General features: G+C 41.2%; 1 protein-coding gene across 1 annotated transcript in view; it reads left to right on the forward strand.

The window, feature by feature from the left end:
- ZZZ3 (zinc finger ZZ-type containing 3) overlaps positions 1-27,394 on the forward strand; it is a 116,114-nt gene that overhangs the window by 70,551 nt on the left and 18,169 nt on the right. Inside the window, exons 7-11 of the mRNA XM_081088443.1 lie at positions 16,410-16,548; positions 20,065-20,212; positions 20,299-20,414; positions 20,853-20,924; positions 21,896-21,997. Of these exons, the coding sequence (XP_080944569.1) occupies positions 16,410-16,548; positions 20,065-20,212; positions 20,299-20,414; positions 20,853-20,924; positions 21,896-21,997 (577 nt within the window). The remainder of the gene's footprint in view (positions 1-16,409; positions 16,549-20,064; positions 20,213-20,298; positions 20,415-20,852; positions 20,925-21,895; positions 21,998-27,394) is intronic.

Here is a 27,394-nt window from a genome sequence, read left to right on the forward strand (position 1 = left end):
CTTTCCTAGGCTTTGAATTTCTTTCTTTAGTTCTATTTTGGCTGTGAATTTCTTGAAACTAGGTACCAAGTTTGTTGTATTTGATATATTTCTCCACATTGATTTAATCATTGCCAAACTTTTTAAAGATTCAGAATATTTTATGGATTTTTTTCATCTGTCTCATTTTTCTAATGATCATAGTAAGAAATTCTGTGAAATCATACTGTTTATAGACCATCCTCACTGATTATATTGTGCAATTCTGCATCTATTTAATTTTGAATGACCCCTGACTGTTCCAAGTTCATTTACTGTGGTGGTGGGATCGCCAGTGTTTTGGTTAACTTAGAAAGAAGGCTTCTTTGAGTTATTTGGTCTGCTGATCATCAGTTGTGAATGCAGAGAGAAAATGAAGAGTTAGCAACTGGGGAACGCACCTGTGGAGGCTGTGCTGGCTGTGGATGGCTCTACCTTTGCCGCCATGCTGTGTCGTTTTCATTCCTGTCATCCTGTACATTAATGCTGCTCTGTAGAATTACTGTTCTTTTTACATTTGACTTACTGATACTAGAAGTGCATTATAACTTTGGCCATGGTTAGAATCTGATATTATGTTTTGAATTGAAAATGGATAAATGTAAATATTGTGTGGGGTTTGGAACTTTAAGGCAGGCACATCCCAGGCATTTCCTCCCAGTCTTTCCTGTCATAATGCGGTACTTCTAATTTAGGATAACGATACAGTAGTTAAAAAGTCATTTAATTAATGGGTTACGAGGATAGATTTAGGGTTCAATAGTGGGAGTCATCTCCTAGGAGTAGTAGTGGCAGAGGAGTAGAAGTGATCTCTCTGTAGTATTTACTTCCTCAAAAATTTTCCCTTAAAAAAAATTGTGTGATATCTCATGAATGTGACAGTAATGAAATATTTACATACAGATATAGAGTAATTATGAAATCAAATAGGTTTTAATTGTTAAACTACAGTCCAGGTTATGAAATAAAATATTGACATCACTCTAGAAGTTCCTAGTAAATAGTTCCTCAGTTACTCCCTCTTGCTCTTCTCAAAGATAACCACTATCTTACTGTTTCAAAATTATTCTATTTTATAAGGTTAATCCTCCCTAGCTTGCTCTCATTGAGCAATGGTTAGAGCATCCGCCCCGGAACCAAAGGGTTCTGGATTCGGTTCCAGTGGGTGAAAGGCATGTAACAGTTGCAGGTTCCCTGGCCTGGTGGGGGCATGTGCTGGAGGCCGCTGATTGATGTGTCTCTCTCACATCAATGTTTCTCTCTCTCCCTTTCCACCCTCCCTTCCGCTGTCCTAGAAATCAATGGAAAAAATATCCTCGGGTGAGGATTAAAAAAATAAAATAAATATAAGGTGGTTAAACCACCTATGTGTGTGTTTAAATAAAGTTTTTAGTTCAGTTTTTACACAATATTGCTTGTACTCAGTTGTGATACATTATTTTTTTCATATTCATCTGTGTTGATATAAATAGATGTAGTTTGTTTATTTTCATTGCTGCACAAATACCACAGTGTATCCATTCTGCTTAGGTCAACATTTAGGTTGTTTCTGGGCTTGGTTTATGAATAAGGCTATTAAAATGTATGTTGTGTATATTCAAGAGTTTCTTGAGGTTACATACCTACGTATGGGATGTCTACATATGGACATCTTCAGCCTTTTTTAGTTCATTACAAACAGGTATCCTAGTCTTCTCTAAGGGGGCTATTTACTTCCTGTTCACTTTATTCCCCAGGTGTAGCTCTTCAGGATCCCAGGCCAAAGCATAGGCGGATTTCCCAGAGCCTCTAACTTTGGTTAGCCCTGGACTCCAGATTTGATCTTCTGCCATTTAAAGCACTGCCTAGCCCAGGGGTGGGCAAACTTTTTGACTGGAGGGCCACAATGGGTTCTTAAACTGGACCGGAGGGCCGGAACAAAAGCATGGATGGAGTGTTTGTGTGAACTAATATAAATTCAAAGTAAACATCATTACATAAAAGGGTACGGTCTTTTTTTTCAATAGTTTTATTCATTTCAAACGGGCCGTATCCCGGGCCGTAGTTTGCCCACGGCTGGCCTAGCCTCTCAGCCACCTCTTCTGGATCAGTTAATTGCTCCAGGGCAAAAATGCCTCCAAAAGTGTTTTAACTTTCTGGTTTCCATCTTCTCATGGTTCTTGACCTGGTAATACCTCATGATTCTCTTAGCTCCTTGATGCATTTAAGAGCTTTTAAATATTTTTTTTTTCCAGCTTGTCTTCAATGAAGGTTTTGTTCAGAATTTACCTCGTCCCCATTTTTAGGAACTAGAAATTTGTTTCCATTGAGCTTTTCATTTTAATTACTGTATTTTTAAAATTTGAATTTGCTTCCTTTTCAAAGCTACATATTCACTCTTTGTAGTTTCCTATATACTCAGTTTTTGTTGCTCCCTATTCTCTAGAGCTATTTTTAAGCCTGTCTTTTATTTTTATTCTTCATTATTTGTGTCTTGTTTTCTTGTGTGCTTTGGTAATTTAAAAATGTGAGCTGTTCATTTTCTTTGGAAAATTATTTATTGGTTATTTTTGAGGCCTACACAATGGGAGACCAGAGAAAATTGCATTTCCTTCTGTAAGTGTCTTGGCAGGGGATGGAAGTGTTTGAACCAGTCTAGAAGCACTGCTTTAAACTATAATAGTCATGGCGTTAGTCTTTTTAGACCACCTTTAGTCTTTTTAGGCCACCCAGATAATAAGATTTGGGCAGCAGACACATACAAGGACTGCCTTTTTATGGTTGAAATTTTTATCTGCTTTTCTCCTCAGTTCCAAAGCAGCTCTCCTATGGGATGGAAGTGAGAGTAGGTAGGGCTGCAGCTTGATGGAAGAGGGTCTCCTATTAGACTACCTACCTTGGTAGCTTTGTTTTCTATACCCTGGCCATGTGAAATACAGGCAGTTGAGCTCAAGCTTGCATGGTTCAGTACCTGCCCTCAAGCCCAACGTTTTATGCTCCATTTGACTATCCCAATTTATGCCCAAAAAACCTTGGTTTATTACTGGTTCTTCCATACTTTTAAAATGAACAAGTACATGTTTTTTTTTCTTTTTTTCAATTCAGCATTTTTAATTATTTTTAATAGCATTGAGCTTTATACCAGGAAAGACATATTATAAGAAGCTGAAATACTAGTTTTTCTCTTAACACAGAATATCATAAACTGCTTTTTTTTTTTTTTTAAAAAAATGTATTTTATTGATTTTTTACAGAGAGGAAGGGAGAGAGATAGAGAGTTAGAAACATCGATGAGAGAGAAACATCGATCAGCTGCCTCCTGCACATCTTCTACTGGGGATGTGCCCGCAACCAAGGTACATGCCCTTGACCGGAATCGAACCTGGGACCTTTCAGTCCGCAGGCCGACGCTCTATCTACTGAGCCAAACCGGTTTTGGCCATAAACTGCTTTTTGATCACCCTGTAATGAGTTCTTTATTTTCATAGAGAGCAAATAATCATTTGTGAATTATTGAATTCATAGATCCCATAGTTTCAGTGTTTGAAATCCTTCATGCAGAAAGAGAAAGTATCAATTATACAGTTCCTATTTTAGCAAATAGATACATTTTTAAATGTGTATGCTACTCACATCAAAATTGTTCAGTCATCTATAATAATAAAAGGGTAATATGCTAATTAGACCGGGAGACCTTCTGGGAGACCTTCCGGACATCCTTCTGGACAAAGCCATGGTGGCAGAGCTGAGGCAGAGGCGGTTAGGCGATCAGGCGGGTGGGGGAGGGGCAGTTGGGGGTGAGCAGGCCGGCAGGGGGGGCAGTAGGGGTCAATCAGGCTGGCAGGTTGGGGGGCAGTAGGGGGTGAGCAGGCTGATAGGCAGAGGCGGTTAGGGGCGAGCAGACCGGTGGAGGGGGGGCAGTTGGGGCCGAGCAGGCTGGCGGGGAGGGCCAGTTGGGAGCGAGCAGGCCTGCAGGCAGAGTGGTTAGGAGCAATCAGGCAGGCAGGCAGGTGAGCAGTTAGGAGCCAGCAGTCCTGGATTGCGAGAGGGATGTCCAACTGCCGGTTTAGGTCCCATTCCCACAGGGATTGGGTGTAAACTGGCAGTCGGACATACCCTGTGGGGTCCCAGATTGGAGAGGGTGCAGACCGGGCTGAGGGACAACCCCCTTGTGCACAAATTTCATGCACCGGGCAACTAGTGTATATATAATGAACTCAGTATTTTGCAAAAAAGAGAAATATCACACTTGATAAAAATGGTGGCATAGTTAGATTGAGGCATTTTGTCCATAAATTATTTTACACTGGTAAATTGCTAGGATGAAATTTGTTATAACAAACAAATCTGTGGCCTGATTGTTATTCTTGGGAGCCATTTCACTGCATAGTTTTGTCCTACTGAAAATGTAATCTAATGTATGTCTTGTTTTTCTTTCTCTTCCTTCTGCTTACCAATGCGTACGTGTATGCGTTTGTGCACATATGCACATAGGTGAAAACATATGGGTTAACTTACATGATTGTAAGTTTTTCTATATTCACTTCCCTTTTCTTACAGTGGAGTTAAGCTAATACATTTATGCTCATGTCACCTTATGTCCTCTAGTTTTTTCACTGTGTTTAATCAAGATCAGTATTTATAGGATAATCAAGCTGCTCATTTGCAGTAGCAAAGTGTAGTAAATAGCTTCATTACTCCATTTTTAGGAAAGCTAGAAGAATACCACGATAAGTATTTATATGCCCTTCAGCTATATTCATCAATTGTTAACAGCTAAACATTTTCCAACATTTGTTCTTATTTTCTTTTCCCTCATCCTCTTCCTCACTTCATATACATTGAAATATTTTGTTGAATAATTTAAAAGTATGTTGTAGACTTATCACCCTTATACTTCAGTATCTATATCTACTAAAAACAAGGACATTCTCCTGCATAACCTTAAATACCTTATTTTACCCCAGCAGTTTGACATCTACACTAATAAAAGACAAAAATGCAATTGACCATACCTTCGCTATGCCTTAAGCCACACCCACCAGCCAGAGCGACTATATGCAAATTAACCCAACCAAGATGGCGACCAGCAGCCACGGAGCTGGAGCAAGCAGGAGGCTTGGTTGTACCAATGATGGAGGAAGCCAAGCTTCTTGCCTGCCGCGGCAGCTCTGAGCTCCACTCACAGTAACAAAGTTTCAATTATAGAAGATAAATAAACCCCAGATACCTGTTTTCACCCTGCTGTGGCCACGGAGCTGGAGCGAGCAGGAGGCTTCCCTCCCGCCCGCCCTGGCCAGGTCTGAGCTCTTCTCAAAGCTACAAAGTTTCAATTATAGAAGGTAAATAAATCCCAGAATAAAAAAAAAGAAAAAAAGGTAAGGCTGGGAGCTTCCATCGTCAGAGGGCTTGGCCAGCCTGAAAACGGCCCTCAGCCCCTCACCCAGACTGGCCAGGCACCCCAGTGGGGGGACCCCCCACACTAAGGGGGTGTGGCCAGCCTGAAAACAGCCATCAGCCCCTCACCCAGGCTGGCCAGGCACCCCAGTGGGACCCCAACCCTGATCCGGGACACCCTTCAGGGCAAACCAGCCAGCCCCCACCCATGCACCAGGCCTCTATCCTATATAATAAAAGGGTAATAGGCAAACTGACCCTAACAGCAGAACAACTGGGAATGACTGGTCACTATGACACACACTGACCAGCCAGGGGGCAGACGCTCAATGCAGGAGCTGCCCCCTGGTGGTCAGTGTGCTCCCACAGGGGGAGCTCTTCTCAGACACAAGCCAGGCTGATGGTTGCCAGTACAGCAGTGGTGGTGGGAGTCTCTCCCATCTCCTCAGCAGTGATAAGGATGTCTGACTGCAGCTTAGGCCTGCTCCCCGCTGGCAAGTGGACATCTCCCGAGGGCTGCCGGGCTGTCAGAGGGATGTCTGACTGCCAGCTTGCGCCCGATCTCCCAGGGAGCGGGCCTAAGCCAGCAGGTGGACATCCTCCGAGGGGTCCCAGACTGCAAGAGGGCATAGGCCGGGCTGAGGGACCCCCCTGAGTGCACAAATTTTTGTGCACCATGCCTCTAGTTGATACAATAAAATGATCCATAATCTGAATTTTTACATTTATCCCCCAAAATGTTTGCTTCTGCCCCTGTGGTCTATAGTCCAAAATTATGCATTACATTTGGTTGTTATGTCTCAGTATTCTTTCATCTGGAGCAGGATCTAGTAGATTTTTTTCTTAAAGGGCCAGAGAGTAATACTTTAGGCTTTGGGGATCAACTTCACTTTGCAACTACTTTGCTCACTCATTGTAGCTAAAAGGCAGCCATAGACAGTAATTAAATGAGTGTGGCTATATTCCATTAAAACTTTATTTATAAAAATAGACAAGTCATAAGCTGTAGATCTCTTATTTATAAGAGCTTTGTTTTTTATTTTGTCTTTAATGATTCTATTTAATGACTGTTTGAAGAATCAGGCTAATTTTTTGGCAGAAAGGCCCTCAGCCTGAATTTTTAAAAATGTTTCCTTCATTATTGTTTTTTTAAGAACCAATGCTGTGCCCAGCTGGTGTTGCTCAGTGGTTGAGCATATCAATCTATGAATCATGAGGTCACCATTTCGATGCCCAATGAGGGCACATGCCCGGTTTGTGGGCTCAATCCCCAGAGTGTATCATGCAGGAGGCAGCTGATCAATGATTCTTTCTCATCATTGATGTTTTTCTCTCTCCTCTTTTCCTCTCTGAAATTAATAAAAATATACAAAAACAAATTTACCAATACTGTGTGAACTTAAGAGTTGTTTAAACTGATCTCTTGAAAAGATTCTGGTTGGGTTGAAAGGCAAATCTTATCCCTCCCTCACAGTGTGTGTAGTAATACTGCCTAGAAATTGGACAATAAAATTCTCTTCCAGACATTAGGGTTTTTTCTTCTATACTCTTTCATAGAAATATTTTTATTTTTATTTTTTTATTTTTTTAAAAATATATTTTATTGATTTTTTACAGAGAGGAAGAGAGAGAGATAGAGAGTTAGAAACATCGATGAGAGAGAAACATCGATCAGCTGCCTCCTGCACATCCCCCACTGGGGAAGTGCCCACAACCCAGGTACATGCCCTTGACCGGAATCGAACCCGGGACCTTTCAGTCCGCAGGCCGACGCTCTATCCACTGAGCCAAACCGGTTTCGGCTCATAGAAATATTTTTATATTGATAGAAGTGAATAAGGAATTCAAGAGGACTTGGATAATGAAAGGTAGTGAAAACAGTCATAGATTTGAGTATTTATATTTTAGCCAAATATAATTCCATAATATAAAAGCTAAATTTGCCTTAATTTATTTTTAAGACTTGAAATAAAATAAAATGAACAATCTCTGCCTCAGGTAAGCTTACTTTAACTATAGGTGCACCCATGTAAAAATGTATACATTTAAAATAATTATTTCATTCTCTTGGTTCTGTGAGTATCAAAAGTGATACTGGAATTAAAGAATTTTGGGATTTTTAGTGTTTGAGGTTCCTTTAAATGACTATATAAACATGTATGGATGATTGGGTGCTATCCTGCCAACTTTTATTGGTTTTGACTGAGACAAGCTCTTTTTCCAATATCGTGCAGTTACCACAATTTGATTCTGGTTTGACCCTCTATACCCAACATCGCTGGATGTTAAGTACAGATTGAAATAATTTTCTGTTGGAGGTTTTCAGTTTTTGGCTAAGTATTCTCAGAGTCTTTAACCATTCCTCACATCACATCTGTACAATAAATGGCTGGTCTGATTTTTGACAAGTTACTTAATGTGTGCTTTGGTTTCCTTATTTGTAAAATAAAGGAAATGGTACCTTATAAATTTGTGAGGATTGAGTTATTACACTTAAAATACAACAATGTCTGGAATACAGGGTGGGGCAAAAGTAGGTATATAGTGATAAGTATGCAAAACAATTTATTAATTAAACAATTTTCCATATGAGCAACTATAAACCTACCTTTGCCCCACCCTCTATGGTACAAATCTGATAAATGTGTTAGGCGCTATTGTTTGTTCTTATTACATTGTTTCTCATCTGTCCTATCTGTTCTTGGCACCTGTTTGTCTTAAAGCAGAGCTGTGTATAGTAGCAGATGTGATCTGACCAGTTTAGGAAGAGTAGAGTGGGCACATCACCCATTAATATGAACTACAGTTGGAGTTTTCTTTTTAATTTGTTGTGGAGAATTTATATTATACATAAAATAGACTACTATCATAGACTCTTCATACCCACCCTCCAAGTCCAACAGCATGGCCAATGCTGTCCCATTCACTTCTATCTAACTAGAGGCCTGGTGCACAAAAATCTGTGCACTCGGGGTGTTCCCTCAGCCCGGCCTGTGCCCTCTCGCAGTCTGGGACCCCTCAGGGGATGTCCACCTGCTGGCTTAGGCCCGCTCCCCGGGGGATTGGAACTAAGCTGGCAGTCAGACATCCCTCTGGCAATCCGGGAGCCCTGGGGGATGTCCACCTGCCAGCAGGGAGCAGGCCTAAGCTGCAGTTGGACATCCTTAGCACTGCTGAGGAGGCGGGAGAGGCTCCCACCATCACCTCTGTGCTGGCAGCCGTCAGCTGTGGCTTGTGGCTGAGCAGAGCTCCCCATGTGAGAGCGCACTGACCACCCAGGGGCAGCTCCTGCATTGAGCGTCTGCCCCCTGGTGGTCAGTGTGTGTAATAGTGACTAGTCATTCCCAGTCGTTCTCCTGTTAGGGTCAGTTTGCATATTACCCTTTTATTATATAGGATAGAGGCCTGGTGCATGGGTGAGGGATGGCTGGTTTGCCCTGAAGGGTGTCCTGGATCAGGGTTGGGGTCCCGCTGGGGTGCCTGGCCAGCCTGGGTGAGGGGTTGTGGGTCGTTTTCAGACTGGCCATACCCTCTTCAGGAAGGGTGGTCCTCCTGGGGTGCCTGGCCAGTCTGGGTGAGGGGCTGATGGCCGTTGTAATGATGGCCACACCCCCTTCAGGGCTTCATGGCTGCCGGCCGCCATCTTGGTTGGGTTAATTTGCATATAGTGTCTCTGTTTGGCTGGTCAGCGTGGCTTGGGGCATAGCGAGGGTACGGTTAATTTGCATGTTTCTCTTTTATTAGTTTAGATTCCTTTTCTCCGTCTCAGTGTAGCTCTCCTATGATACCTAAGCTCTATGCCTCCTTTACCTTGATAACACCTAGACCTTTTAGGATATTGTCTTATTCTCTTGATAAATAACTATTGAATAAATTAATCTTGTCTTCATTGATGCCTGGATCAGTTTCCAGTAGTTTGCTTAGGAGGTAAAGTGGGTGAGTTGGTGGGATTGAAAATACATTTGTATGTATCACTTTTTAAAATATATATATATATTATTGATTTTTTATAGAGAGGAAGGGAGAGGGATCGAGAGTTAGAAACATCTGTGAGAGAGAAACATCGATCAGCTGCCTCCTGCACACCCCCTACTGGGGATGTGCCCGCAACCAAGGTACATCCCTTGATCGGAATTGAACCTGGGACCCTTCAGCCTGCAGGCCGACACTCTATCCACTGAGCCAAACCGGTTAGGGCTGTATCACTTTTTTTTAGATGTCACTCCAGTTTTTAATGATTCCTTCCATTTCTATATAAGGATGTATATGGTACAGTGGGGCCTTGACTTACAAGTGTCCCGACTAACGAGTTTTTTTAGATACTAGCTGTCTCTTGGCTGATTTTTTTGCATTGAGTTGATAGAGTAATTTGAGTTAACGAGCTCGGCCTCAAAATGAATTAAGTTAAGGCCCACTGTAATCTTAGTGATAAAATCTCTTGATTCCTCTAGGAAGTAATTAGTTGAGCCAGAAGACTTGAATTCACTGTTTTATTAATCTTCTCACTTATTCTGGACTTCACATCTTTACCAGTGTCTATCTTAGGCCTTTCAACCTGATAATCATTTTATCTTGATTAAAGAGAAGCAAAATAAAAGTTGAAAAGTTACACTTTCTTTTTCATATTGGTTGGAATTATTTCTTTAAAGTCAAAATTATTTTACAATAATTTACATACAATTAAAATTGTTAAAATTTATTTGCTTCAGATAGAGGTCTTTCTTCCCAGTGTCAATAACTGACTAGCACTTTTTTCAAGCCTCCACTTATTTTTTCCATAACTCTATTCTTATTCCTTACTGATGGTTACTGTGCTTTCAGCCATTGCTGAAATTTTATACACTTACAATCATTTTATTTTTTTATTGTAGAGAGTATTACAGATGTCTCCCATCCCCACCCCCTTTATACCCTCCACCTAGCCCTTACCCCCTATACTCCCCCCCCCAAAGGTCACAATTATTTTTATATTGATGATACAGAAATGTGTAACTCCTATGTAAAACAGGAGTCATATTATAGAGATGCTATGACAAGTCTATGGTTATTCAGCTAGTAGGGTGGGAATTCTAGAGGTGAAATATGGCAGTTAAGAATATGATGGAGAGGATAGGTTCTCGTACTCAGCTCACTATCGTTAGCCTAAGATTGAGCCTGGGTGAGCCTACTTGGTAGAAACAAAACAGCCAGCATAGGCAGATTTGTATGCTCCACACATCTCAAAGCAAACAGAGACTTAGTGAAAAGTGAGTTTAGATAACCTCTGTAATTTACCTAGGAGTGACTTAGTATGGCCCTTGCTTTCCAACTTTTAAATGAAATATCTCTAGCTTGAGAGGAGTCTTATCCTTCAGTGCTAGCAATTTATAACCTTAATTGTTAAATGCTTCACCAAGGATTAGTTAACAGGGGACTTCAGAACACGAATAAGATATGTTTTAGGCAGGGAGCTGAGAAAGCGTTCTGATATAATATTGCAATTATGCTATGTTTGTGAATTTCATCCTCTTTTTTTTTTTTAACCCTTGAAATTTCTGCTAGTTTTCCGACTTCAGAACTTAAAAGATTCAGTATATTTTTGCCTGCATTGAATGTCTGTTCACTCATTTGTTCATTCAAAAAATATTGCCTGGTACGGCTTAGTGGCTGAGCATGGACCCATGAACCAGGCGGTCACAGTTCCATTCCCATTCCGGGCATATGCCCAGGTTAGGAATTCAATCCCCAGTAGGGGGCATGCAGGAGGCAGCCGATCAACGATTCCCTCTCATCATTGAGGTTTCTCTGTCTCTCCCCCTCTCCCTTCCTCTCTGAAATCAATTTAAAAAGCTTATATAATAAAAACCTAATATGCTAAGTGTCTGCTCGGCCAGTCAACAAATCAAAGTGTAATATGCTAATGATATGCTAAGGCCACTCAACTGCTTGCTGTGACGTGCACTGACCATCAGGGGGCAGATGCTCTGACTGGTAGGTTAGCTTGCTGCTGGGGTCTGGCCAATCAGGACTGAGCAAGCTGGGCCATACATGCCCTGGAGCCCTCCTGTGGTCCTTCCCTGGCTGGCCAACCTCCTGCGTCTCTCCCCGGCCCCAATCCTACACCAGTGGGGTCCCTCAGCCTGGCTTGTGCCCTCACGCAATCCGGGCTGAGGGACCCCCACCCGAGTGCATGAATTTTGTGCACCGGGCCTCTGGTATATCTATACCAGTGGTCAGCAAACTGTGGCTCGGCAAACTGCGGCTCGCTAGCCACATGCGGCTCTTTGGCCCCTTGAGTGTGGCTCTTCCACAAAATACCGACTTCTGCGCATGGGCCACGAAGTTTCAATCACACTGTACATGCGTGCCCGCATGTGGTATTTTGTGGTATTTTGTGGAAGAGCCACACTCAAGGGGCCAAAGAGCCGCATGTGGCTCGTGAGCCGCAATTTGCTGACCACAGATCTATACTAATAAAAGGGTAATATGCTAATTATACTGGATATCTTCCAGACGTCCTTCAAGACAAAGCCACAGTGGCAGGGGCCGAGGCAAAGGCGGTTAAGGGTGATCAGGCCGGCAGGGGAGGGCAGTTGGGGTGATCAGGCTGGCAGGGGAGGGTAGTTGGGGGCAATCAGGCCAGCAGGGCAGCAGTTAGGGGTGATCAGGCTGGCAGGCAGAGGCGGTTAGGGGCAATTGGGCCGGCAGGCAGGCAAGCGGTTAAGAGCCAGTGGTCCCGGATTGTGAGAGGGATGTCCGATTACCGGTTTAGGCCCAATCCCTGTGGACATTCCCCAGGCGGTCCCTGATTGGAGAGGGTTCAGGCCGGGCTGAGGGACCCCCACCCCCTCGTGCACGAAATGTTTAAAAAACATTTATTGCAAATCTATATGCTGGGAGTGTGCTGCACACTGGATTAACAATTAGTGGACTTTTAAGATGTGTTTGCCATTATGAAGTTTATAGTAGTGGGAAACAGAATGAAATTTAGTTGAGGCCATAAAAAATTGTGCATCATTGAGAAACCAAGATGGCGGCATAGGTAAATACCTGAAATTGCTGCCTTGCACTACCACTTCAAAAATACAGCGGAAGGACAAAACGGACATCATCCAGAACCACAGGAAGGCTGGCTGAGTGGAAATTCTATAACTAGAAGGAAAGAGAAATGCACACTGAGACTCAGAGGAGCTGTGGAAGTAAAATGCAGAGGTACGGAGGTGCACACAGAAAGGGCTGGCAACTTAGGACGCAGCTGTCTTTTTCAATCGGGAGGGAGACACAGGCTCCTGCTCTGAACTCCAGTTCCGGGCTAGTCTCTGGGGACCCAGACTCATGGGGAGAAACTGGACTGTGTGGCATCGGTTGGAACTCGAGGGCGGCTTTCTCTCAGAGGTGCTTGCAGCGATTACTGAGGGACACTGAGACCAGGGGCTGCTTAGGGCAGGGCTGAGGATCAACCATAGCTGTTTGCTCCACCCTGTTGATTCCCTGAGACCCCGCCCCACCTAAGCTGTTTGCAGAGGCTTTTGCATATGAATGGCCTGGCCCTTTGCAATCTAAAATTACCTAACAAACTGCAGCTGGGTCAGAGAGACCCAGAACATCCAAAAAAAGGCCCAAGGCCCCACAGCAGTTTGCATTGCTTCACATCTGGGCCTCATGTGTGCACCTCCAAACCCCAAACAAAGAAGAGGAATCTGCAGATCTCTGTAGCTCCTCCTTAGAGATCCAAGTGCCAGTGTACCCAGTAGTCAGAGTGGGACCATCCAGATTACAACTCCTCAGATCCATAAGGACACACTCAGGGGGCAGACTCAGTGAGCACCAAAACCTCACTGAAGCAAGTCCTGCCCCTTAAGGGTGTCTCCAGCACAGAAGTTCTCCCACCATAGATACAGCTGATTCTCACAGCCAATTGGCCTGGAGGGGGTCAATTCCTCCCAGTGATACCAACTACAATCAAGGCTTAACTACTAGAAGACTGTGCACACAGCCCACAAAGGGGTGCACCAAGAGTGTCCACCTCAGGTAATTGGGGAGGCTGAGCTACTGGGCCCTATAGAACACCTAGCACAGAAAGCCACCCTATCAACACAGGGAAGCAGCCAAAATGCGGAGACAGAGAAACAGGTTACAAATGACAGAAATGGAGGAAAGTAAACTAATGGATATAGAGTTCAAAACCACGGTTATAACGTTTTTCAAGAATTTTCTAGAAACCGCTAATAATTTAGTGAGACCCTCAATAAATCTAGTGAGACCCCCGATGATATGAAAAAGGACCAACTAGAAATTAAGCATACACTGACTGAAATAAAGGATATTATGCAGAGATCCAACAGCAGACTAGAGGACTGCAAGAATCAAGTCAAGATTTGAAATACGAAGAAGTAGAAAACACCCAACCGGAAAAGAAAAAAGAAAAAATCCAAAAATATGAAGATAGTGTAAGGAGCATCTGGGACAACTTCAAGGGAACCAATATCCGAATTATAGGGGTCCCAGAAGAAGAGAGAGAGCAAGATATTGAAAACCTATTTGAAGAAATAATGACAGAAAACTTCCCCTACCTGGTGAAAGAAATAGACTTACAAGTCCAGGAAGCGCAGAGAACCCCAAACAAAAGGAATCCAAAGAGGACCACACCAAGACATAGCATAAATAAAATGCCAAGAGCAAAAGACAAAGAATCTTTAAAGCAGCAAGAGGAAAAAAAGTCAGTTACCTACAAGGGAATACCCATACAATTGTCAGCTGATTTCTCAACAGAAACTTTGCAGGCCAGAAGGGAGTGGCAAGAAATATTCAAAGTGATGAATGCCAAGAACCTACAACCAAGATTACTTTATCCAGCAAAGCTATCATTCAGAATTGAAGGTCAGATAAAGAGCTTCACAGATATGAAAAAGCTAAAGGAGTTCACCACCACCAAACCAGTATTATATGAAATGCTGAAAGGTATTCTTTAAGAAGAGAAAGAAGAAGAAAAAGGTAAAGATAAAAATTATGAACAAGCACATATCTACCAACAAGTGAATCTAAAAATCAAGTGAATAAAAAATCTGATGAACAGAATAAATGGGTGAATATAATAGAATCAGGGGCATAGGAAGGGAGTGGACTGACAATTCTCGGGGGGAAAGGGGTGTGGGAGATGCGGGAAGAGACTGGACAAAAATCGTACACCTATGGATGGGGGGGGGGCGGGCAGGGTAAGGGCGGAGGGTGGGGCGGGAACTGGGTGGAGGGGAGCTATGGGGGGAAAAAAAGAGGAACAACTATAATAATCTGAACAATAAAGATTTAATTTAAAAAATTGTGCATCATTAATGCTTTAAGGACTTAACCACTTACTGTTTTTAAAATATATTGTTATTGATTTCAGAGAGGAAGGGTGAGGGAGAGAGAGATAGAAACATCAATGATGAGAGAGAATATTGATCGGCTGCTTCCTACATGCCCCCTACTGCCTTGAGCCTGCAACTCGGGCATGTGCCCTTGACCCTAATCAAACCGGGGACCTTTAGTCTGAAGGCCGACGCTCTGTCCACTGAGCCAAATCAGCTACGGCTTAACCACTTATTTTGAAGCAAACTTAGAGTGACTTGTTCTTGATTCTTTTTTTTTTTTTTTGTAATCAAAACCTCTGCAAGCTCTACAGAGTTGATGTTTATTTTTTTAAACTTTATTTTATTGTTTAAAGTATTACAGTAGTAGTACATATGTCTCTTTCCCCCTCCCCCACAATTGACCTTCCCCTGGCCTCCCCTACCCCCCTGTTCTTGATTCTTTTTGCAAAATATATTTGAGTATTCAGGGTTTTGGGTCAACATGTTTACATATGTGTATTTATATGTGAAATTAGACCTTAATCAGAAAAGCAAGACAATTTGAACTAGAGGGAGAGAGAGGGGGAGGGAGGAAATTAATTAGTATACATGTATCATAGTGAGATTTCAGTATAATGACAGGTAGTAAGTAGATTTGTGTGGGTAAATTAGTTAGCTGTGCTAAATGGACTTTTGTAGGCAGGGAAGTAAAAAATCTTAATGGCCTACTTTCTTTAAAAATATTCAATACTTAAAAATTGAGATGAAAGTTAACTTCCTGTAGAACAGTATAGTAGAGCAAATGAGAAGCATGACACACAAGATCATGTTGAATTATGTGACAGTTTTCTGTAATTTTGAGCAAGAAAATGTACCTCAGATTCCTTATTCCAATAGAGTACAACAGAGGGGCTAAATTTGGTGATCCCTCCTAGTGCTGAAATCTTATGGTTTTAATTTTTTTTAGTTTAGCAGTTTCTTGATGACTTTGGTTGTTGGAAAGTCAAGATACTTTCTTATTGCCTGTACTTGTTCAGCTTCAAGAATTAAAACATGGGGAAGGCCCCAGCAGGGTAGCTCTGTTAGAGCATGTTCTCATACACCAAAGGCCAAAGTTACAGGTTCAGTCCCCCGTCAGGGCACGTACAAGAATCAACCAGTGAATGCATGGATATGTGGAACAACAAATGGATGTCTCTCTCTCCTCCTTTCCTCTCTCCCTTGCTCTCTCTCTCAAAATCAATCAAATACATTTTTTTTTTTTTTAAAATATATTTTATTGATTTTTTACAGAGAGGAAAGGAGAGAGATTGATAGAAACATCGATGGGAGAGAAACATCGATCAGCCGCCTCCTGCACATCTCCCACTGGGGATGTGACCGCAACCCAGGCACATGCCCCTGACCGGAATCGAACCCGGGACCCCTCAGTCCGCAGGCCGACGCTCTATCCACTGAGCCAAACCGGTTTCGGCAAATACATTTTTTAAGGGAGGAATAAGGCTTTGCTTTCTCTGATATTTTCTGACTAGGTACTTCGTAACTCAGGAAGACCTTATTTATTCCCAGTAATATGTTTTACTAAACTCTTTCAGGTAACTTTAAAAAGACTGTGGCTTAATAGTAGATTATGGCTTGGAGTCAGTTTTTGTTTTTTGTTGTTATTAGAAAGTTTTAGTGAGGTATTTTTCTTTGTCTCTATAGTTATCAGAGACTATTGCAGACGATTGCTGTACTCGAGGCTCAACGTTCTCAAGCAGTCCAGGATCTTGAAAGTTTAAGCAGACACCAGAAAGAAGCACTAAAAAATCCCATTGGATTTGTGGAGAAACTCCAGAAGAAGGTATATATTAAGTACTCTTTTTAAGATTTATTTGGTAAAAGCTTGTGTTTTTTTATACGGTATATACTTTAAAAATGTTTAATTTTTTCTCTTTCTGTAATTAACTATACTAGAAGGCAGGACATTGCCTTTCTGAAAAAAGCTAGGAACTTTATTTGGATGTTCATATAGGAACTTGATGTCCTGTTCCCTAGCCAGTTTTATGATCTTTTCGTGTTACTTTCCCCATTTTAGAGTGTTTTTCCTTCTTCTGCTTTCCTGATTTCAGGATTAGCTAAAAACAACAACACCACCACCACTAGAAAAACCAAAACACTAAAAAACCTTCAGGATTTATTAATGTCTTTAGTTTCAATTTACTTTTGTAACTCAAGATAGTGAGATAGAAAACAATGGTGATAAAAACAAAAACTCTCTTTTAAATGTCTTTAATATTATGATTGCCAAGTCAGTGAAGTAGCAGTATAAATTTTACTTAATTTTGAAGTGTCCTTTATTTTAGTATAGAATTTTTTATAATTTTCTGTTTTCCTTAAAACTGAACTTTCGTATTTAACAGTTAACCATATGAAAATGATTCAAATTTTTATAATAACCTTTTAATTTTTATTTTATTATTATTATTATTTTAATCCTTATCTGAGGGTAGTTTTTCTGTTGAATTTTAGAGAGGGTGGAAGTGGGTGGGGAGAAACATTGAAGTGAGAGAGACACATCGATTGGTTGCCCCTGAGCAGGTCGTGGGGATTGAACCTGCAACCCAGGTACTGCCTTTGATCAGAAATCGAACCCATGATGCTTTCGTGTGTGGAGCAACACTAACTACTGAGCAACACTGGCCAGGGCTATAATATAAAAATGTGGAGATAATCTAGATGTGAGTTTATGACATAGTATGTGTCTTAAATTAGGGATCAGTAATTGTTCAATAATATTAATTAGCATCGTGTGACAAGATTAAAACTGAAAAACTATCAAAAAGAATTTGCTTCTTCACCTTAAACAAAAACCTAGCTTGTGTAGGTATAGTATGACAATATTTTTTTATGTTTTCCAAAGTTTTGAACTACTCTTGGTTTAAATATATTTCTTTATTGATTTCAGAGAGGAAAGGAGAGGGGGAGAACAATAGAAACATCAATGATGAAAGAGAATTGATTGGCTGCCTCCTGCATGCCCCTGCAGGATCAAGCCTGCAACCTGGGCATGTGCCCTTGGCCAGAATCGAACCTGCGACCCTTAAGTCTGCAGGCCGATGCTCTATCCACTGAGCCAAACCAGTATGACAATTTTAGTGTAGTTATTAGTTCCCCATTTTTAATGAATCACAAAAGTGATCTACCAAGTATTAAGGGAATGGCCCTGAGGACTTTGTTTCATTTAGATGTATTAATTTATTATTTTGATTTTTCCAGCTATAATATTTACTTGACAAACATTTCTTTATGTGCTTTAAGAACACTGAATATCTTAATGGATATGGAATCTATATATTGATTTGTTAAAACTTTTAAAGTTTCTAGAACTCTATTGCATTCCCCCTGTTACAGCGTGTCCACTTAGATGTTTATTGATTCTGCACTTAAACAACTAGAGGCCCGGTACAATCCGTGCACCAGTGGGTCCCTCGGCCTGGCCTGCAAGGATTGTGCCGAAACCAGCTCCCCAACATCCCCTGAGGGGTCCCAGATTGTGAGAGGGCGCAGGCCAGGCCAAAGGACCCCACCGGTGCACCATCAGGGCCGGGGGAGGGATTGCAGGAGGGCTCCAGGGCGTGTCTGGCCCTTCTCTCCCAGTCCTAATCAGCCGGATCCCAGCAGCAAGCTAACCTACTGGTTGGAGCGTCTGCCCTCTGGTGGTTAGTGCACATCATAGGAACTGGTTGAACGGTCGAACAAATGGTAGGACTCTTAGCATAATTATTAAGCTTTTATTATATAGGATTTGCTGTTGCAAGAAGATATAGTACTTACAATGATTACTTAAAATGGATCCAGCTAAAATAGATGGTGTTGTAAATATTGATAAAACATTTGTTAACCTTAATTTTATTTTATTCATGTTTCCAAGTGGACAGAACATAGAGTTAGGCACATTTATTAAAGTTGTATGCAGCTGGGTAGTTGCTGGTTCTCCATTTTCAGGTTTAGTTTAGAACTGAATTTCTGTTCATTTTATCTCAGAAACAGATGTGATATAGACCAATTTTAATGTACAGGTGTATAGTAAATCCAGATACTATAATAATCATGAAAAATGTATGTTCCTTGGAGAGAAATGCTTATACTGGATTTACTTTAGGTGTTTGACTTTTGTTTTTTTGTGTTTACTCATGTATACTTAATTTGCCTATTCTCTTTATGTTTACCACATTAAGCTGTTGACATGTGATCTGTTTGTTTTAGTGGACATCTAGAAACTCCTCATTGAAATTAGGAAATTTGTGGTATATATTAATGTATAGAATGCAGGGAACATTTATGGCTGTTAGCTTTCTTTAATGTTACCATTATTACTTTAAAAGATGCTCTAATTTTGCAAAAGTTGAACCTTAGACTTGTAGGTACATTTATGACAATGTAATGTGTCATAAGCAAAATAAAAATTAAGAATTCTGTGTCACAAAGTGGATTTTGCCCTTCCAGTTTTATAATTTATGACCTGATTGTTTTCCTCATCGTTTTAAATGTTGAAGGTATTGTATAAGTAACACACTCATATCTAATTATCATTTTACTACTTTTGCTTTATCACATATCTATCAGTCTTCAATCCATCATTCCATCTTATTATAAGATAGAATGCTTTTGATACATTTCAAAGTTGCAGACATATATTAACTTACCAAAACACTTCAAATGCATATTATTAACTAAAATCCTTACACTTTTATAAAGGTGAATTTTTACATACAATGAAATTTAAAATTTCCTAGTTGTAGCATTCTATGAGTTCAACAAATGCATCCACCTATATTTGTCCCAAACCCCTTAAAAGACATTGATCATAGTCACCTGATTATCGTAATTATAACAACAAATGACTTCTCTAAAGGTGGTTGGTAAAGTAACTGAATTTCAAGTAAATTAAAGCTATAATTTTGATTCTCAAGATATAATTTTCTTACATCTTGTAAGAATATATATTGTGAAAATAATTCACTGTTTTATGGATAAGTGGTGAACATGGACTACATTTAAAATAAACAACCTTTTTTTGCTTTGCTGTTTATGTTTAAGTTTAAAGTCTGTTAGTGATAATGTACAATATGTCTATACAGTTCAGCTTTAGAGCTCTAAAAATAGTGTTATATTTTGTTAAATTGATTCGTCCTTTCCTTGTTATCATCTTTATCATTCAATGTTTAGACTACATTATCTTAACTTCATTGGCTATTGGATTTCAACAGTGACTGGAAATGCCCAGGTGATGATTATTTGGATTTGGTGTCATCTGAAGTTTGGCTATAGTTGGTAATTTCTTGAATTAAATTTAGACTGTTTTATTTTTTTCCAGGCTGATATAGGGCTTCCATATCCACAGAGAGTTGTTCAATTGCCCGAGATTGTGTGGGACCAATATACCAATAGTCTTGGGAACTTTGAAAGAGAATTTAAAAATCGTAAAAGACATACTAGGAGAGTTAAGCTAGTTTTTGATAAAGGTAAGAAATGACATGATAAGATTTTGAGTAGAGAAATACCTGGCAAATTCTTGCTTTAATAATCCTATACATGGTCTTTTATTTAGTAGGTTTACCTGCTAGACCAAAAAGTCCTTCAGATCCTAAGAAGGATGGAGAGTCCCTTTCATACTCTATGTTGCCTTTGAGTGATGGCCCAGAAGGCTCAAGCAGTCGTCCTCAAGTAAGCAGTACACAGTATTGGAGTAGGAAAATTTGAATTGTAGACAAAATATTCTGACATTTTGCTGATTTGTATTCTAAAAATTCAAGCAGTCTTTTCACTGAAGATAGCAGAGACATGAACTTGAAGTTAAGAGAAACCTGGATTGCATACCCAGCTCTAACACTTTCTAGCTGTGGGACTTCAGATGTCATTTATTAAGGACTCCAAGCTGCAGTTTCCATTTATATAAAACATCATTAATATTGCCTATGTTCTAGAGTTGTTGTGAGGATTAAATGAGTAATATGTGTAATAATACTACATTATATATGTTTAAAAAATAAATTTACTAAAACATTTGGAATTAATAAAAAAGTTCTATAATTCGTTATTTGGTTATATCAGAGGGTGGTCTTTGTTATTTTCTGCTTGACAAAGGCCTTGTTTTATATGCAGATGATAAGAGGACGTCTGTGTGATGACACCAAACCTGAAACCTTTAACCAGTTGTGGACTGTTGAAGAACAGGTAATAGATATTTCTAAATTGTGTAGGTTAAAAAGAGTTAAAATTAGATATGAATAAAGTGTTTATTATTGTTTATAATCTCTCTTCACCATGAATTTAACATATTTAAACTTATTTCTGTATATTTTTCTGCAATCTTCAAGAATTTTGGATTTTGAGAAAATATGAAATTCTGTTTGGGGATGATTTTTAAAGAAGGAACCTGGGTTTTGGGAGGAAGAGTGAAAAAGGTAGTGAAATGGATGGAATAAAGCTTTTGTAGTGCAGTTTTGGGAGAGAAAAACTTGGGGCCAAGTCAAGTGTGCCTCTGAGCTCTTGTTTTGTTGTAGAGGGGAGCTGACGAAGCCAGTCAGAGGGTTCTGTTTCATTGTGGCATGCAGCTAGGACTGTTTGTGGGTAAGGTTGGAGACACATTTCTGTCTCATAGGAGGATTAACTTCACAGTTTATTAAAAGCTTAAGAATCTTGACTTCAAGCATCCAGATTATTCTGCATCTTTATTATTTATTACTATGGGAGAACTTAGGAATAGGTCAGAATATTAAAATCAGATCTTTGAATGGAGGACCACAGAAAGGAAGGAAAGTCTCTTTTTCTGTCCAAATCCAAATGAATTTATATGTTTTTGTCAAATGTATAAGGGTGGACCTAAATGTAGTCTACAAGAAAAGATGGTCAGTGGAAATCACCAAGATGTGTAAAATAACAATTAATTAATTTTTGCATACTATCTTTTTACTGAAGTGAATAGAAAATCTTTATAAGGGCTTCTATAGGTTTATTCTCTAATTTCGTTTTCCCCGTGAATTCTTTAAGTTGCTTTATGGGAACTTGTTCTTACCATGACGATTTCTAGTGCCTAACCCCCAAAGTTGAGGAAGGAATATTATAATTTAAAATGAAAATGTGGATGTATTTATTTAGAATTTCAGTATTAAACTTTCTTAAATGTGATCTTGGATTTGACTTAGAAAAAGCTTGAACAGCTACTCCTGAAATACCCTCCTGAAGAAGTGGAATCTCGACGCTGGCAGAAGATAGCAGATGAGCTGGGCAATAGGACAGCAAAACAGGTAATTGAGGAGACAGTCCCATATTGTTGGTATGTTTTTGATAGTTTATTTTATGAAGGATAGTGTGACTGACATCAGCAGACTGCAGCATCGTTTTAGCTACAGAGTACAATGATACGTAGGATTTTAAAATTAGCATTGTATATTTTTGTGTTGCTTTCAGAGAAAACTTGTGATAATACTAAAAAATGAAAATGTAGTGGACATAGTGTTTGTTGCATGCTTGATGATGCACCAGTGATATACTTTAAAAAAAATTCTTTATTGATTAAAGTATTACATATGTCTCTTTTTTTCCCTTTTGACCTCTCCCCGACCACTCTGATGCCCCAGCACATGCCCTCACTCTCCTAGTGTCTGTGTTCATTGGTTATGCTTATGTGCATTCATACAAGTCCTTTGGTTAATCTCTTACCCTCCTTCCCTGCCTTCCTTCTGAGGTTTGACAGTCTGTTCGATGCTTCTCTGACTCTGGATCTATTTTTGTTTATCAGTTTATGTTGTTCATTATATTCTACAAATGAGTGAGATCATGTGATACTTACCTTTCTCTGACTGGCTTATTTCACTTAGCATAATGCTCTCCATGTCCATCCATGCTGTTGCGAATGGTAAGACTTCCATCTTTTTTACAGCAGTGTGGTATTCCATTGTGTAGATGTACCACAGTTTTTTAATCCACTCATCTGCTGATGGGCACTTAGGCTGTTTCCAAATCTTAGCTATTGTAAGTTGTGCTGCTATGAACATAGGGGTGCATATATCTTTTCTGATTGGTGTTTCTGATTTCTTGGGATATATTCCTAGAAGTGGGATTACTGGGTCAAATGGGAGTTCCATTTTTAATTTTTTTGAGGAAACTCCATGCTGTTTTTCACCGTGGCTGCACCAGTCTGCATTCCCACCAACAGTGCATGAGAGTTCCTTTTTCTCCGCATCCTTTCCAGCACTTGTTGTTTGTTGATTTGTTGATGATCGCCATTCTGACAGGTGTGAGGTGGTATCTCGTTGTTTTGATTTGCATCTCTCAGATAATTAGTGACTTAGAGCATGTTTTCATATGTCTCTCAGCCTTCTGTACGTCCTCTTTCGAAAAGTGTTTGTTTAGGTCCTTTGCCCATTTTTTTATTGGATTGTTTATCTTCCTTTTGTTAAGTTGTATGAGTTCCCTGTAAATTTTGGAGGTTAAACCTTTATCGGAGATAACATTGGCAAATATGTTCTCCCATGCAGTGGGCTTTCTTGTTGTTTTGTTGATGGTTTCTTTTGCTGTGCAGAAGCTTTTTATTTTGATGTAGTCCCATTTATTTATTTTCTCCTTATTTTTCATTGTCCTAGGACAGTGATGGCCAACGTTTTGAGCTCGGCGTATCAGCATTTTGAAAAACCCTAACTTAACTCTGGTGCCGTGTCACATATAGAAATTTTTTGATATTTGCAACCATAGTAAAACAAAGACTTATATTCTTGATAGTTATCTACACTAATAAAAGAGAAAAATGGTAATTGGCGTACGGCGATACCATTTTCATTGGCTAATCAGGGCTATATGCAAATTAACTGCCAACTAAGATTGGCAGTTAACTGCCAACAAGATGGCAGCTAATTTGCATATGTAGGCACAATGCAGGGAGGCGAAAGGGAAAGCAGGAAGAAGCCCCCTGCCACTGACAGTGATCTGAAACCCAGGGGGGAGCTAAGAGCTGGGGGGCAGGGCAAAGGCGGCCCTGGGGCCGCCTTTGCCCTGCCCCCCAGCCATGATCGGAGAATCAGGTGCCTTTGCCGCCCTGGCCAGTGATAGCAGGAAGTAGGGGTGGAGCCAGCGATGGGAGCTGGGCACGGTCGAAGCTGGCAGTCCCAGGAGCTAGGGGTCCCTTGCCTGGGCCTAAAGCGAAGCCCACGATCGCGGCGCCCCCCGCTGCCACTGCAGGTCCCCACTGCCCGGGCCAGAAGCCTAGGCCAGAGGCGTTAGGCCTGGGCAGGGGCGGAGCCTGCAACCGCGGGGAGCTGGGGGTTCCCTGCCCAGGCCTGACACCTCTGCCGGAGTCCTCAGGCCTGGTCAGGGGCTGATCCGGTGATTGGTGACCGGAGGGTGATGAGGGTCAACTCCTCTGGCTGAGGCATCAGGCCTGGGTGGGGGGCGGAGCCGGGGATTGGGGGGATATGATGGTCCCCTTGCCCAGGCCTGAAGCCTGGGTCAGAGGCGTCAGGCTTGGGTGGGGGGTGGAGCAAGTGATCAGAGGGAGATGGGGGTCCCCTGCCCAGGCATGATTCCTGGGCCATAGGCCTCAGGCCTGGGCGGGGGCCAGAGCCAGTGATTGGGGGGAGATGGAGGTCTCCTGTCCAAGCCTGACACCTCTGGCGGAGGCGTCAGGCCTGGGCAAGGGGCCGATCAGGCGATCGGAGGGTGATGGGGGTCAACGCCTGAGGGCTCCCAGTATGTGAGAGGGGGCAGGCTGGGCTGAGGGACACTACCCGCCCCCCCCCCCGCCCCACACACACACCCAGTGCACGAATTTCGTGCACCGGGCCCCTAGTTTTATATATTCAAATGCCATTTAACAAAGAAAAATCAACCAAAACAGTGAGTTTGCGTGTCATAGGTTCGCCTTCACTGTCCTAAGAGCTGTATCGGTAAAGATATTGCTATGATATACGTCTAATATTTTGCTGCCTATGGATTCCTCTTAAGATCTTTATGGTTGCCCATCGTATGTTTAAGTCCTTTATCCATTTTGAGTTTATTTTTGTGTATGGTATAAGCTGGTGGTCTAATTTCATGTTTTTGCATATATCTGTCCAATTTTCCCAGCACCATTTATTGAAGAGACTGTCTTGATTCCATTGTATGCTGTTGCCTCCACTGTCAAATATTAATTGAGCATAATTGCTTGGGTCGATTTCTGGGTTCTCTGTTTGGTTCCATTGGTCTATATGTCTGTTCTTGTGCCAGTACAGGTAATTTGGAGAACAGTGGCTTTGTAATACAGCTTGATGTCTGGTATTGAGATCCCTCCTACTTTGTTCTTTCTCAGGAATGCTGCAGCTATCCGGGGTCTTTTTCATTCCATATGAATTTTTGGAGAGTTTGTTCTAGGTCTGTGAAATATGCCATTGGTATTTTAATGGGGCTTGCATTGAATCTATAGATTGCTTTGTATAATATGGACATTTTATTTTTATTTTATTTTATTTTTTTAATTAAATCTTTATTGTTCAGATTACATTTGTTCCTCTTTTTTCCCCCATAACTCCCCTCCTCCCAGTTCCCACCCTACCCTCCGCCCTCACTCCCCACCCACTGTCCTCATCCATAGGTGCACCATTTTTGTCCAGTCTCTTCCCACATCTCCCACACCCTTTCCCCCCCAAGAATAGTCCATTCCCTGATTCTAAAAATAATCACCAGTTCATTCTGTTCATCAGATTATTTATTCACTTGATTCTTAGATTCACTTGTTGGTAGATGCGTATTTGTTGTTCATACTTTGTATCTGTACCTTTTTCTTTTTCTTCTTCTTCCTCTTCTTAAAGGATACCTTTCAGCATTTCATATAATACTGGTTTGGTGGTGATGAACTCCTTTAGCTTTTCCTTATCTGTGAAGCTCTTTATCTGACCTTCAATTCTGAATGATAGCTTTGCTGGATAAAGTAATCTTGGTTGTAGGTTCTTGGCATTCATCACTTTGACTATTTCTTGCCACTCCCTTCTGGCCTGCAAAGTTTCTGTTGAGAAATCAGCTGACAGTCGTCTGGGTATTCCCTTGTAGGTAACTGAGTTTCTTTCTCTTGCTGCTTTTAAGATTCTCTCTTTGTCTTTTGCTCTTGGCATTTTAATGATGATGTGTCTTGGTGTGGTCCTCTTTGGATTCCTTTTGTTTGGGGTTCTCTGCGCTTCCTGGACTTGTAAGTCTATTTCTTTCACCAGGTAGGGGAAGTTTTCTGTCATTATTTCTTCAAATAGGTTTTCAATATCTTGCTCTCTCTCATCTTCTGGCACCACTATAATTCTGATGTTGGTACGCTTGAAGCTGTCCCAGAGGCTCCTTACACTATCCTCGCATTTTTGGATTCTTTTTTCATTTTGCTTTTCCGGTTGGGTGTTTTTTGCTACTTCGCATTTCAAATCTTTGACTTGATTCTTGCGCTCCTCTGGCCTGCTGTTGGGAGCCTGTATAATATTCTTTATTTCAGTCAGTGTATGCTTAATTTCTAGTTGGTCCTTTATCACAACATCAAGGGTCTCATTAGATTTCTTGTACATCTCATTAAGTTTATCGTCAGTCTCTAGAAGACTCTTGAAAGACCTCAAAAGTGTGGTTTTGAATTCTATATCCAGCAGCCTGCTTTCCTCCAGTTCTGTCATTTGTGTCCTGTTTCTTTGTTTCGGCATTTTTTTATGCTTCGCTTTGTCGATAGAGTGGCTTTCTGTGCTAAGTGTCCCAATTACCTGAGGTAGACACTCTTGGTGCACCCCCTTGTGGTCTTTGTGCGCAGTCTTGTTGTAGTTAAGCCTTGATTGTTGTAGGTAATACTGGGAGGGATTTGACCTCCAGGCCAACTGGCTGTAAGAATCAGCTGTGTCTGCAGTGGGAGAACTTCTGTCCTCTAGGGAGGTGCTAATCTAGCCTTTGCCTGAGGCTATCCCACAAATGCCTCTGTGTAAGGTTTGGGCGGGTAGGGCCCCAGGGGATCAACAGGGCGGGTGGAGCGAGCAGTATGGCTGCTCTCAGTCCCGTCCCCAGAGGCTCTGCCTCTCAGTGTCCCAGCAACCGCTGCAAACCTCGGAGAGAAAGCTGCCCTCGAGTTCCGACCGATGCCAGACAGTCCTGCTTCTCCCGTTTGAGTCTGGGTCACTAGAGACTCGCCCGGAACTGGAGCTCAGAGCCTGAGACTCCCTCCTGATTGAAAACAACAACCACACCCTCAGCCGGCAGTCCGCTCCGCGTGCACCTCCGTACCTTAGTATTTCATTTCTGCACTGCACCTCCTCTGAGTCTCGGTATGCTTTTCTCTTTCCTTCTAGTTGTGGAATTTCCACTCAGCCAGCCTTCCTGTGGTTCTGGGTGATGTCTATTCCATCTTTTAGTTGTATTTTTTAAGTGGTTGTGCAAGGCAGCAATCTCCGGTGTTTACCTACGCCGCCATCTTGGTTTTTTCCAATATAGACATTTTAATGATGTTGATTCTACCAATCTATGAACACGGTGTAGACTTCCATTTGTTTATGTCTTCCTCTATCTCTTTTTTCAATGTCCTGTAGTTTTCTGAGTACAGGTCTTTTACCTCCTTAGTTAAGTTTATTCCTAGGTATTTTAATTTTTTTGTTGCAATGGTAGATGGGATTGTTTTTTTAATTTCTGTTTCTGTAATTCATTATTGGTGTATAAAAAAG

Source organism: Myotis nattereri (genome assembly GCF_964212035.1).
Source record: "Myotis nattereri genome assembly, chromosome: 3".
NCBI classification, from domain to species: Eukaryota; Metazoa; Chordata; class Mammalia; order Chiroptera; family Vespertilionidae; genus Myotis; species Myotis nattereri.